The sequence below is a fragment of the Synchytrium microbalum genome (genome assembly GCF_006535985.1).
Source record: "Synchytrium microbalum strain JEL517 chromosome Unknown SmJEL517_scf0043, whole genome shotgun sequence".
Lineage (NCBI taxonomy): Eukaryota > Fungi > Chytridiomycota > Chytridiomycetes > Synchytriales > Synchytriaceae > Synchytrium > Synchytrium microbalum.
In genome coordinates this window covers 146250-159736 of record NW_022158392.1, presented here as the reverse complement: position 1 = coordinate 159736, position 13487 = coordinate 146250, and the positions used below count along the sequence as shown (strand labels likewise).

Here is a 13487-nt window from a genome sequence, read left to right as displayed (position 1 = left end):
AATAGGACATTTCTGGAACTGTCAGTAGCGATTTTTCGTGTATTGGAATCACTTGACACGTAGTCTATCGTAAACAAGACTGAAGACGGACTGGTATGTTGCTCTTGTTGCTTGACGTTCAGTTTGAATGATTTGGAATTGACTCACTACAAACTGAACAACGGAGCATCACGACAGGAAACTATCATATAATACCCTGTTTGTCGCCGAAATCTAACTACCACGATGGCTACTGAGGCAAGTCAAACGAAAGCTGTTGCATTTTTATCACACTTTTGAGCACTTAATGAGCATTTCCTGACATGTCTCATCTCTCTCAGAAGGCAGACTTTCTGGACTATAGGATCCAAATGTTTGATAAACTCATGGCCGAATACACGGAATCTGTCAAGGGCACGTCATTCACAAAGTTCACTTGTTTTTTTTGCTCACATCACAAGCAATACTCATACCTCATCAACCAATTAGCTCAACCAAGAAAAGCAATCAAAATCACACTGCCGGACTCTCGCCAAATCGATGGAATATCTTGGGAAACTACGCCTTTCGACATTGCTAAATCGTTGTCAAAGTCACTGGCCGACAAGGTCGTCATCTCAAAAGTGAATGGCGTCTTGTGGGACTTGCTTCGTCCTTTTGAAGAAGACTCTGTTCTCCAATTACTCGACTTTGAGAATGAAGAGGGTGCGTGTAGCAACGCATGACTCGAGACACGGAATACGTTCGTTTTGGCGTCTAGCAAAGCTTACACGCTTCTACCGTAGGCAAAGCAGTGTTTTGGCACTCATCTGCTCACGTCCTTGGAGAGGCTTGTGAGCTACATTACGGATGTCATTTATCCAATGGTCCTCCTGTTGAAGATGGATTCTATTATGACATGGCCATGGACAAGTAATACCCTAAGATCTCATTTACCTGCGATCTTTCTTCTAACCTGTTCTCCAATCATGCAGGACTGTAGCACTTGCTGATTACGAACATCTAGAAAAACTGGCTCAAAAAGCAGTCAGTGAAAAACAACCATTTCAGCGACTCGTCATGACCAAGGAAGACCTGCTTGAAATGTTCAAGGTACTCTCGAAATCGCAACTAGTTTTTTTTAAGTCACGATACGTCACGATACTCATGGCTTTTCGTCGAGTTGTAGTACAACAAGTACAAGGTTCACTTTATTCGCGACAAGATTCCTGATGGAACGTCCTCCACTGTGTATCGATGTGGTCCTCTCATTGATTTGTGTGCTGGTCCACACGTGCCAAATACAAATAGAATCAAGTCATTCGCCGTCATGAAGGTATTTCATGTGCTCTGGCAATGGTATTTTTTTGTTGGAGCCTAACTCTGGTGAAATCTGTAGAGCTCATCTGCCTACTTTTTGGGTGATGCCAAGAATGACTCTCTGCAACGAATCTATGGTGTCTCATTCCCAGACGCTAAAATGATGAAGGAGTACAAGAAATTCCTAGAAGAAGCCGCAAAACGGGATCATCGACGTATTGGTACCGATCAAGAACTCTTCTTCTTTCATGAATGGAGTCCTGGTAGTCCCTTCTTCTTACCAGCTGGTGCTCGTCTATACAATCTTCTGATAGAACTTCAACGAGTACGTTTTATTGTTGGAGATGAGAGTGGGGCGAGGTCGTCTAAGAATGTGAGATTGAATGAACATTGTTTCGGTAGGCCGAATACCGTCGTCGAGGCTTCAGTGAAGTAGTAACTCCAAACATGTATAATTCCAAGCTATGGAAGACGAGTGGTCACTGGGAGAATTACCAGGTATTTACGTTTTCGGTTGTTTACAATTGTCATATTTACATTCTACCTTTGATTGTATAGGAGGACATGTTCATCTTTGATATCGAAAAAGAAAAGTTTGGTCTAAAGCCAATGAACTGTCCTGGTCATTGTCTCATGTTCAAACACCAAGAACGCTCATATCGAGAACTGCCATTGCGTCTAGCTGACTTTGGTGTATTGCATCGAAATGAAGCTTCTGGTGCCTTGACTGGATTGACTCGAGTACGACGATTCCAGCAAGATGATGCCCACATCTTTTGTCGTATTGACCAGGTAAACTGCATGTTTTTGGCTAGGGAGAAGTGAGATGTTGGTTTTCTTTACGCGAAAAAAATCGTGTTTCCCTCCCCTGAATAGACGTCTATCAGACACCTCTGACTCGCTGACTGACTACGGTCCTCGCTACTAGGTTGAAGGAGAAATTCAAGGAGCTCTTGAATTCCTTCGAGATATATACGAAAAGATCTTTGGCTTCTCCTTCTCCTTAAAGCTATCCACCAGGCCAGAAAAGTTCTTGGGTCGTCTCGAGACCTGGGAGATTGCCGAAAAAATGTTGTCCAACGCACTAGACAAGTTTGGCCAACCCTGGGATTATAATCCAGGAGATGGAGCCTTCTACGGTCCCAAAATCGACATCCGTATATCAGACGCCCTGAATCGTAAACACCAATGTGCAACAATCCAACTCGACTTCCAACTCCCAGACCGCTTCGACTTGACATATCAAAGTAATGACCCAAACCAACAATTACAACGCCCAGTCATGATCCATCGTGCCGTATTAGGTTCCGTAGAACGATTTATAGCTATATTGACGGAAAATTATGGTGGTAAATGGCCATTCTGGTTGGCACCGAAACAAGTCACTGTAATACCTATAATGCCTGCTTCCTATGCATATGCTGAAAAGGTTAAAGCTGTACTGCAAGACGCTGGATTTGTAGCTGATGCTGATGTGTCGGATAATACTCGTGAAAAGAAGATTAGGAATGCGGAAATCAGTCATGTCAATTTCATATTTGTGGTGGGTGCTAAAGAGGAGGAAACGAATACGGTCAATGTACGTAATCGTGATGATACAAATCCAAAGGGGAGGGGATCAGAGATTGAGCTGGGTGTGGTTATTCAGCAGTTGATCAAGTTGAGGGACTCAAAGGCTAGTGTGCAATTCCCATTACCGTAAAAAAGTGACATGTATAATTCTACTTATGGTGTGGTAATACAGAGAAAGTCAAACAGAAAAACGCTCGGTTGAAGCTTTGGCCTGGAGGCATCTGGTTTTTTGTTTGGCTAAGCAGATATGAGGGCAACCGCACTGAAAATACTGTAATAATAGCTCTGCGTGATGGTGTTCTATTTTACAAGATACTAGATGGAAAACATTACATTCTTGCTACTCCTCAGCGTGCTTTTGATATTTCTTGATAGAAATGGGGCGCAAGTTCCGTAAGCCAGGATGATTCTATAACTGTGACGTCTCTCATGAAAAACTTTGTGGTCTCAACAACTATTACGCAAGTCAATCAGATTCTTTTTTGCACCTTGCAAAACACGAGGCAACCAAGTATTTACCTTCATGGAATATAATCCAATTCGGCGAGCGTCGAAACAGCACACTGTTTGGATGTATATTCAAAACCTACACATGAATAAGCGTTGGATAAAAATAAGTGAGATGAAGATATATAAGGCGGGAAAAAATGGCATAAAACCGCAACATGGTTCAGAATCCAAACATTCCAACATCACATACCACATCATCACGCACAGTCCTAAAAGTACCATCCACATGCAACCTCGCAGCCTGTGAAAAGTATCCCGACACCAAACACTTCCGCAACATGACTGTATCTCCCTGACACGATAGCGTGGGATCCAATTTGAATCGAGTAAGGTACTTAGCGAGCTGAGCACGCACTGATACAGCTCGCATCATTGAATTGTAATTGATGAAGCGTTGGCCACACCATTTACGTGATTTTGCGGATTTGAGGAACGCATTGTAAACTAAGAAGATAGAAAATTCGTTGTGAGTGTTTTGGACCAAAAAAAGGGTGAGTATGAACGAAGTCACTACCATTGATGTATGTAATATGATCTCCTTCCTCTACAGCCAGCTTCCGTTTCTGCTCGTCAGCTTCATACCGCTGACTAGCTGGAGTGTAAAAGACATTCTGAACGGATACCATGGCAGCTATGGTCAAGACCTCTTCACTGCACTTGAATCGATGAGAGTTGAGAAGCTAAAATAATGGAGAGATGTGTCATTGAACAATAGACGGATCGGATAGAGAGTTTTTGGCTTCATTTTGCAACGGATGTAAAGCATACCACTGTAGCCATTAAAGGATCTAGAGGAAATTCAGCTAGACTGACACCGAACGGCATCGTGAGACGACCGTAATCATCCAACGCTTTCAGAGAATACAACAGCTATTTATACGGACATGAGTTATCAGAGGATTTTTTCCACCCAGTGCAAGTAACGCAAGACAAACAAAAAGCAATTTACCTCCAAAGCACGTATCATCATCATAGCTGGTGGAGCAGTCAGGAAATCAAATCTCAAAACATTTTCAATGCCCAATGCTTTCAGTTGAAGAATGACTGTAGCTAGGTTGCTCCTATACAAATATATACTCAGACGCTGTTTTTGCTTTAACATCTCCTTTCTTCAAAAACTGACAATCCCACCTTTGCATTTCAGGCACATTGTTACCAGGAAGCTTATCGAACGCTTCTTCTGTATACAGTCTATAAGCTTTTCCAGGTCTGGTTCGTCCTGCTCTTCCTGCACGTTGTTGAGCAGATGCTTGTGATGTTGGGACGACAATCAGACTTTCCATTCCAGTTTTTGGATTATAGGCTCGAATCTAATGACTTTGGCGTAGTCAGACATGGTCAAGAGCGACTTTTATCACACAACCCAAAACATCTTCGCAATGAACTCTTATCATCGTGAACTTGCCTTGACGAATCCAGAATCAATGACATAGACAATCCCCTCGATCGTAATCGAAGCTTCAGCAATATTCGTCGCAATGACGACTTTGCGAGTATGAGGAGATGCTGGCTTGAAGACTTCTAATTGCTCGTCCATTTGCAAACCTCCGTAAATCGGCAGAGCTTGAATTTGCATGGCCTTGGAATCCAACCTATGTCACGAAAGTAGGAGTAAAAAACGGAACTGTGAATATGATAAGGACCACAGCAAGTCTTACATGACTGCTCGCTCTGTGATGAGTGAAGAAACAGTGTCAATCTCCTCCTTTCCTGTGAGGAAGATTAAAATGTCACCGGGAGCTTCCTACATGGCAGTGGGGGTTTGAGTACACGAACAGAGACGTAAGACCTGGTTGAAGATCCAAACCATACTTGAGAGTGAATAGAAAACGTCACGTCCACTGCGGTTTCCAGATAATCTGATGTTGCTTCCTTGAGATAATGAATATCAACAGGATACATTCTTCCTTCCAACGACATGATTACGGCACTATCCAAAGTCCTGTCTGGTGTCATATTTGTATTGAAAAAGCCCTGAAAGGCTTCAGCGTCAATTGTGGCTGATGAGATAATCACTCGCAATTCCTCTCGTTTCTTCAAAATCCTACATATAGTGGAAATTGGATCAATTTTTCAATCAATGAGCCAGCCAAAAAACACAGAGTATGTGTATCATATGGTTTAGCAACATACTTTTTAAGAATGCCAACTAGAATATCAGTATACAGACTCCGTTCATGAGCTTCATCCACCATGACGACACTATATTTCGACAAGAGTGGATCCAACATGGCTTCTCGAAACAGCATTCCGTCAGTCATGTATTTGATCCTTGTCGCGGTTGGATGTGTCTTTTCATCAAAGCGAACCGAGTAGCCTACAGTAGTTCCAATAGGTACAGCCATTTCTTCTGCTACTCTGGCAGCGACTGTTGTGGCAGCGACTCGTCGAGGCTGATCAGAACGTGTGTGGTTTAGTACTAATATGTGAGGGTTGAGAGTGGTCGAATTCCAACCAACCTGAGTGCAAGCTACAACTCGACCTTCCGCAGTCCAGCCAGCTTCATGTAGATACTGTGGCACCTCTGCACCAAAGTATTTGAGTCAGTGTAGCAAAACAAACGGAAGTCGATTACCATATTATAACACACGAGTTGTCTTTCCAGATCCAGTTTGACCAACGACCACCACAACCTGATACTTTTCCACCAGATAAAGTAAATGATCCTCTACAACGTAGTGATTAGATTAACAGACCATAGCAAACTTTCAGCATCATAGCTTACTGTTTTTGGCGATTGGCAACCTCAATCGTTGCTGACTGAGAGGTAGAGTTCCATCGTATGCATTATATACAGCTACAGTATTCTCAGTGTCGCCATCACGGTCTTGATGACTCCCTATGGACAAAAAAAGAATGTCAAAATGTAGTTTGATTTGGCAGTTCAGGTCCAACTCGAACGAAACAAGACGGTGAATGTAATGTTGAATGCGATCCAATGTAAATGGTGAAGCATGGTTACCTGGAGCAATACTACCTGGCTAAAAGAAACGAAAGGTAAACCTGTAAGCTTGTATTGTCTTAAACATTTGGGTTGAGCTTGTTGGACGTACCTTCCAAAAGGCCATGGCTATATCAATCTAGTATGAATATGCATGAGCAAACTATGGATAGCTTGAACAGAGTGTGGATGCCAAGACTACAGCCGTATTTTGTGTCTGTGGATGCTGGAACCTAAGTTACGTGATTGCTAGATGACTTTACAGATGTTTGAAGACCGTAATCCGTGATGTACACCGATTAACACGTATTGAATTCTGTGCGCTTGCTGTACAAGCTGTGCTGGAAGAGTAATATGTTTGAAAACCAAACGTGCCTTGCACTCAAGCCACTTCCACTATAGAAGATGGACATGTTCTGGCGTCATGTAGTGTAAGTACGCGGTTGCTCGCTCTCTATAGCTCCATAGCGTCTTTCGTCTTTCATCTCACTAAGGCGCAACGGTTTTCATAGTGACGCCCGTTCGCCCAGTTTTCAAAACCACATCAACAAACCGTCAATCTCGAAAGCTCACTCTACAGCCCTTCGTAGCATACTAAAACAAGGGCACCCAACCAGAACCCAGATAGAAACCATACCACCCATCTAATCCTCCACTCAACTGCCAACGGGAGCCCATGTCAGCCTCAAGAAATGCAAATCCGAAAAAAACACCCACTACACAAGCTGAAGTTATGAAATCTTGGGTTGAGGAACTGAAATTGAACTTTCCCAAACGTTCTACTACAAATCCTCTACTCCCTGAAGCCCCCTCACCACCAACATTACAAGCCGAATCTCCTTTTCTCCATGATGACGGTGACGACGATACATGTAGGCCTCAATTAAACCTGAACTCTGTGTACTTGCCACCTCCATTCAAACCCCACATCCTTACTTACTCTCAATTCTGCACATAGGCTCCAACAATGGTGAACAATACGACGAGCTCTATGCTGATCTTATCAACGATCAGGATGAAGATGACGAAGCTGACATGTATGAAGACATCCTTCCTATCGTCAAAACTATATCTGCAAAGCATGTTGCCACAGTCTCGGAAAATGTATCTGCAAATGTTGTTGCTACTGTCTCGAAACCTCAGCAAGAACCTATCATCATAAAACAGGAACAGATGACTCCAAAGCCCATAGATCCTCCTACTCCCACTCTAGCACCTGAATTTGGTGGTGAAGCTGATGAAGACGAAGAAGAAGATAGCGGTGACGACGTACATGATCTCCAATTGAAACTGGAAGATGGTCCTCCGGTCTTCTTTCCTCCATTCGACGTAAGTTTCCCAACTTCTTTGGATAACAACATACCCTCTCAGTGTACTAACCATGTTGCTTCAAAAAGGACAATATGGCTTCCTCTCCCGTGACAGATGCCATGGTGTTTGGATCAAGCAGGAGACCTCAGCATGTCTTTGTATGTCCTGTTGCAGATTGCGACAAGTACTTCACTCGTAAATATAATTTAAAGGTATGTCACCATTCTAGCAAGTCACATCTGCAATTGCAAAAATCAAGGAATCTAACCAAATATCCAACCAACGTTTAGATACACTATAAGATACATGATGCAAACAGAACGAAACCTTATCTATGCACATACTGTGATGTACGCTTTGATCGTACTCATGACTTGATTCGCCATCGCAAAACTCTCAAGTGCAAGAAAGCTGCTGTAAGTGATTGATGTCCCCTTTAGAGTCTCTGAAGTTACATCCTCCTCAAATCTGACCCCATCCTTGTATAGGTACGTTAAAGAACAGCAACACTTCTCAAACTTATTATCATGCTTGGCAAACTCTTTGTTTTTTCTGGTGCGCACTTTGCTCTCAAAGGATTATGGCTATTGACAACAAGACGAAAATCACGAAACAGAGACTCAAACCCATTTTATTTCTCTCACCAAGCTTGGAAGCTTGGGTGATTTGAAAGAAATTTTAAACAATTTTGCTGCACAGCACACGGCAGAAACATCATGATACATCAAAAGCATGAAACAGTAGTAAATAGTTGCTATAATCCCCTTCGAAATATATTCGTCGTTGTTTATGAACACTTATAATTATTGTGATCGTTGCTGTATGATACTATAGTAACTGTATCAGATCCGCAGCACAAGCTTGCATTATTGCAGTCAACACTTGGATCTGCGAAGAGCAGCCATGTACGTGATTATACGCGTAAGTAACGCACAGGGAGGATCGCACTAGTGAAAACACCACAAATCGCTTGCTCCCGCTAATTCAACTCCGGATTCAAAATTCAAAACTTCGTGGCATCAAAACACTGCCCAACACTCTGAAGGTAAGACCAGCTCAATCAAACCATCCTTTTAAGAACCCCCAGAAGCTAACAATTTGCAAAATCTTTATCTAGCCTCATTACCACGCAAACGCTATGAAGCTCTCAGCTCTGCATCAGAGTTTTCGACAAACATCCCTATTCCCGATAATCGTCAAGCGATGCACCTGCAAACGGAGCATATTCAATGACATGAATGACAGGAATCTACGTAACGGGTTTGTGTTGACTCATGCGCAGGAACGGAAGGGGTTTGAGAAATCCAAAGATTTGATGGTGGTCTTTGGATGGTATGGCAGCAATGAGAAGAATTTGAGGCATTGTAAGTTTCCGTTTTGGTGTTTTGGGAGAGCGAGGATGGTGTTTGCGGGCTGGTTTGCTGCTTGGAAAAAAAGAAATACTACTAAGACCTCAAGATGTCGTTGGATTGTTGTTCAAAGAAACACATGTACTAATTTAATAACTCTGTCCCTCACTTAGACGTCGCTCTCAACAATCGCATGGGATTTGACACGCTGACACACATCAGTCCTGCTAAAATGCTCTACAACCCAAGGGACTTTTTCACGTCCTCGCAGACTCTGGTTTGTTACCCTTCCTGTTCCATCTCACATGCAAATACTCCACCTCTAACCTCGCTCTACATACCCTAGTTATCAAAACTGATACCCTTCTGGATTGAAAGACGGAAACAACCAGGCTTCGAAAACGCTGCCGTCAGATTCCACGTATTCTCAAATAACGGGATGTTTTCATATTCGGTGATGGCACAAACAGTAGCCATACGTCTAGGAATCGAAGCTGTGAATTCACCACTACCAGCACGACTGGCACCAGCGTTCGAAAACATCCCAACATCTGATCTAGAGCTATTTTGGAATTGTATGAACTCACCAGCTTCACGAGTGGTATGTACCAGTGTATGAAAGAAGCCGACTTTTTGCACAATGGCTTACATTCCGTCGAGTAGGTTTGCGATTCAGCTCCGGCACCGCTGGTACCTGATCTAATAGTCAGAGGCCAGATTGCAAGCCTGTCGGGCAGCAAGGTTGCCAAATTCTTCGACTTAAAATACCGAGAATACATACCGGTGGTGTCGCCAGCTCTCGAGTTGGCGTATACAGTGTTTTGCAGGACTCCATGGATTAAGCATTACTTGTCGAGGATGCATCTGTCGTTGCGACAAGTGCCGGGGAATGCAAGCTATCTGTTTGTCTATGGGGGAGGTGATCGTGTGATTAGAGCAGAGATTATAGAGGTATGTATTTTGCAGTTTCGATGCAAAGACCCGACGACAGATGTCTCAGGATAAACTTTCCATGTAGTTCTACATCAAAGAGTTACAGCAACGAGGGATAGATGTTAAAGCCAAGAGATTTGAGGACTCTGCTCATGTGTCTCATTACCGCGAGTACACGAATGAGTATACTGATGTCGTCCGTCAATTCCACGGGTATGAAAGTGTTTTTGTTTTGTCTACGACTTCGACCTAGACTAAGGCTGATCGCTCTTGCACAAAATAGCTCGGTTGTTCCTTTGTACTACTTTGCCTCTCTTTCCTAATAGTTGTAAAAACCACGGGCCAGTATAGACCATCCACACTGTAATAGAACATAGAAAGACCTCATATGCACAATAGTCAGGCAGTAATATATACAACTTATAGTATTCACCACCAAGCAAATTATTACAAGATTCAGTCCGTATCAAATACGAATCAAATGGCGACCTGTTACTAATGATTGATCACAACGACCGAGACAATGATAGCAATAACGACCGCAAAAGTGCTAATCATGAACAAGCATGTGTATGCCCAGTACTAGAGAAAAGGTTTGGTTAGTTGTCGCTATGCTTACTCTTGCAAACTACAAATTCATACCTTCTCTCCTCTAATCGGGCTGCTCCCCCAAAAGACTCCGGCAAGCCATATAAGAGGGCACAAAAATCCAATCAAAAATAGAATCTATTAATAAAAAACACAATCATCTTTAGCGGATGCAAAAGAACCAACAGATTATGATCAATTCATGCTCACCATCGGAGTCGACACAACCCACAAATCAGTATCCGGCGATTCAACCACCATAACGACATTCCCAACATCCTTCTCCTCATTCCGCATTGTATCAGTCGAATCTGAACTACTGGTCGAATCAACACTAGCAGGTGTCAGATTCCTAATCGTCCCTTTCGTCAATGGGTACAAGACACTCGACGGCCTCTGCTGAGCAGCATCCATTCCAACAGATAATCGCGACCTAGAGTTATTCCACGTCGCAGTAGATCTAGTCCTCACCGACGCATCCACCACATCAGTACTCTCCGACCTCAACAGTGCTGGATCATACGGATTTTCATCATTCATCAAGAACGCTACTTGAGCAGCGTCACCCTCACCCAGCATGATTGTTCCTCGCCATGTTTCAGGTATATGCGAGTATCGCACTGTTTCCGGTTGCGCGGTGGCGACTTCGTCGAGGTTTACGAGATCTACTTTGATGCCGTCCGTGTTTGTGACTGATGGGTATACAAAGGGATAGCTGGCTGATTCGTTGAGGGCTTCGTCGTCGTCTGCGTCTATAGGTTCTGGGATTGCGTAGGGGAGGGTGAAGAGTCCGAATGTGAAGGTGCGTACTCCGTCACCGCGATCAAGACTAGGACGTAAAATTGAGTTATTGGTATAATTGTGTATAAATGATAGATTTTGAAGTATAGATCTACTCTGGATCACGACAGAACTGCAAAAAACCCCCAACAACGATCAGACAGACAAGCACACACAGTGCACTCTCACCTTTGCTTTCTTTTAGGTGGCTTATGAGCAGCAGCAGATTCAGTACGAGCAGGCTGTGGAACTTCCATAAAAGACGGTATTGGTGCTCTAGTCATGGGAGGTGATGTTTTGAATTTAAAGACACGTCCAATGTCTTGACCGCTACTGTTTTCAGTATAAGTAGTTGCAGGCGAAGTAGGAGATTCATTACTATTTGATAGAGTGTCGAGATCTCCGTCTTTGCTAGTAGTACTTGGTTTTGGATCAACCTGTTCTTCAATGTCGACGTTTTCATCGTGATCTACTAGTTCCGGGACAGATGGAGATGATGCAGAGACTTCATCTAGTTCTACTAGTTCGTGTACTGATGAGTCCGTGTCCATTTCCTCCATGCTTATAGTCGACATCTACTCTGATTGAAATTGTTTGAATTTCGTATTTGACGTACATGTGGATTGCCGAGAAAACAGCAGATGGCATCAGATCAAGATGGAAGACGCGTGGAAAAAGCCATTTAAACGTTTAACCTGCCTTTCTAGCGTGCAAAGTGCTCCAAGCTCGAAGAGGTGGCAGAAATTTGGAGCTTTTATTTGTAGTGCTTACTTAGTAGCCACGATGTTTGGAGGACTAATAAGTAGATTAGCAATAGGCGCTACTACTAGGATATCATCTCTGCCAACACAATTACGGAATCCAGCTCTCATACGGCCGATACAAGTCTCGACAACAAAGAAGCTCACATACGCATCAACAGAGGCACTAAAGCAAGGCTCGCAGTATAAAGATCTTGTATCAACAAAAGAACGAAATGCCTTTATACCACCTCCACGAGGTCTGTCTCCTGGTCTATCGTGACGATGCATCAAAATCAAAACTCACAAAAAAATCGATGCTTCAATCTAGGCGAATGGACTGATGTCAAGTCTTTCCTGGCGGCTATAGGTCGTAACGCAGAGTCCGCTGTAGATAAATTCAAGGACTGGAATCACTTCTTCACTGTGTCCCCGACTGAACTGCCGACGCTGGTTTCTGACGTTCCACTGAGAAAATACATTCTGTCGTGGAGAGAGTGGTACAAGTATGTACTGGTGAATACATTTGAAGTGTGGAACCACGTTCTGATCAAACCCTTCCTTCAAACTTTGACGTATAGACAAGGCTATAACCCATACGCAATAGCTGTACCAGTCAGAAGGAAAAAGTACCTCAAGATTCGTGCCAAGGTGCAGCTGGCACGGTTGAAGAAGCAAGGGTTGGCATAACTTAATCTAGCTATTCTCTTTGTAAATCCTTCCTGCATCAGCATAAACCCAACAGTTTTGCATCAAGCCAAGCACCGACAGTTCCAACAGCTTGATATAGTTTAGCATGTTTATATTTTATAGCAAAGTTGCGTATACAATCAAAAGCCTTCTTTGAATTCGTTTGTTTCAGCAACCCTTTTATAAAAGTGTTTAGTGGTGAGCTTCGGCGTGATGGTCCTCTGCTAGTGCAGCGAACTGGTTGGCTTCACGTTGCTCATCCCACTTTTCGACCTAATTCCCATACGAAATGTATTACCATCATGATGTTTTCACTGTCCAAGGAAATCAACACTTCGACAACAGCCAAAAAGAGAGCTCAATTGTATGAAAGGAGCACGAAATAAATAGCCGGCACCCCATATACCCGACTGTCGTCTACGCTATTTCCCTCAATCAACATGTCAAGAAAGAGTCATCCTACTGTAAAAAACTCACCCATTTTGTTGGACAGATTGAGTTATATGCCTGTCGGAATTGCTGGCATGGAGCATAGTCATCACCCTTTGCCTTCACGCATTTGAAGAAGTCTACATAGTTTTGCCAGCAGTTACGAGTCTGTATTGGTAGAAATGTCAGTTTCTGGTATTTTGTCGAAACCGGATGTTGCTTAACGAGGCCATCAAGCGGGTTTAGTACCTGGTTGGTATTGGGGAATCGAGCATCGAATCCTACAGTCTTGACTACGCTAGTGTCGGACATGTTTGGTATTAGTTGGTATGTCGGGTTTGCGAAAGAGCGTTTTTGTGGTTTCGT

General features: G+C 43.2%; 5 protein-coding genes across 5 annotated transcripts; 3 read left to right on the top strand and 2 right to left on the bottom strand.

Annotated features, from left to right (window-relative positions):
- Positions 1 to 225: 225 nt before the first annotated feature.
- SmJEL517_g05165 (threonine---tRNA ligase) lies at positions 226 to 2980 on the top strand (the record flags this gene model as incomplete). The annotated part of the gene is made up of 10 exons (XM_031171092.1): positions 226 to 255; positions 321 to 386; positions 441 to 684; positions 765 to 891; positions 954 to 1071; positions 1148 to 1294; positions 1358 to 1603; positions 1681 to 1776; positions 1837 to 2070; positions 2207 to 2980. 10 exons carry the CDS (start codon positions 226 to 228, stop codon positions 2978 to 2980), a joined length of 2082 nt encoding a protein of 693 aa, XP_031022956.1.
- Positions 2981 to 3197: 217 nt separating this feature from the next.
- On the bottom strand, positions 3198 to 6428 carry SmJEL517_g05164 (uncharacterized protein; the record flags this gene model as incomplete). The annotated part of the gene is made up of 16 exons (XM_031171091.1): positions 3198 to 3304; positions 3370 to 3436; positions 3551 to 3804; positions 3875 to 4040; positions 4129 to 4230; positions 4310 to 4421; positions 4492 to 4670; positions 4772 to 4952; positions 5019 to 5104; positions 5173 to 5404; positions 5494 to 5753; positions 5820 to 5884; positions 5951 to 6028; positions 6086 to 6199; positions 6323 to 6341; positions 6414 to 6428. The coding sequence occupies 16 exons, from the start codon at positions 6426 to 6428 to the stop codon at positions 3198 to 3200; spliced, it is 2037 nt and encodes a 678-aa protein (XP_031022957.1).
- Positions 6429 to 6977: 549 nt separating this feature from the next.
- On the top strand, positions 6978 to 10245 carry SmJEL517_g05163 (uncharacterized protein; the record flags this gene model as incomplete). Its single annotated transcript, XM_031171090.1, has 10 exons — positions 6978 to 7173; positions 7260 to 7630; positions 7699 to 7824; positions 7903 to 8028; positions 8730 to 8976; positions 9135 to 9238; positions 9308 to 9562; positions 9625 to 9912; positions 9980 to 10107; positions 10221 to 10245. 10 exons carry the CDS (start codon positions 6978 to 6980, stop codon positions 10243 to 10245), a joined length of 1866 nt encoding a protein of 621 aa, XP_031022950.1.
- Positions 10246 to 12045: 1800 nt separating this feature from the next.
- On the top strand, positions 12046 to 12692 carry SmJEL517_g05162 (uncharacterized protein; the record flags this gene model as incomplete). The annotated part of the gene is made up of 3 exons (XM_031171089.1): positions 12046 to 12262; positions 12334 to 12508; positions 12584 to 12692. The coding sequence occupies 3 exons, from the start codon at positions 12046 to 12048 to the stop codon at positions 12690 to 12692; spliced, it is 501 nt and encodes a 166-aa protein (XP_031022951.1).
- A 192-nt stretch (positions 12693 to 12884) lies between these two features.
- SmJEL517_g05161 (uncharacterized protein) lies at positions 12885 to 13433 on the bottom strand (the record flags this gene model as incomplete). The annotated part of the gene is made up of 3 exons (XM_031171088.1): positions 12885 to 12965; positions 13170 to 13289; positions 13371 to 13433. 3 exons carry the CDS (start codon positions 13431 to 13433, stop codon positions 12885 to 12887), a joined length of 264 nt encoding a protein of 87 aa, XP_031022952.1.
- Between the last annotated feature and the right edge of the window lie 54 nt (positions 13434 to 13487).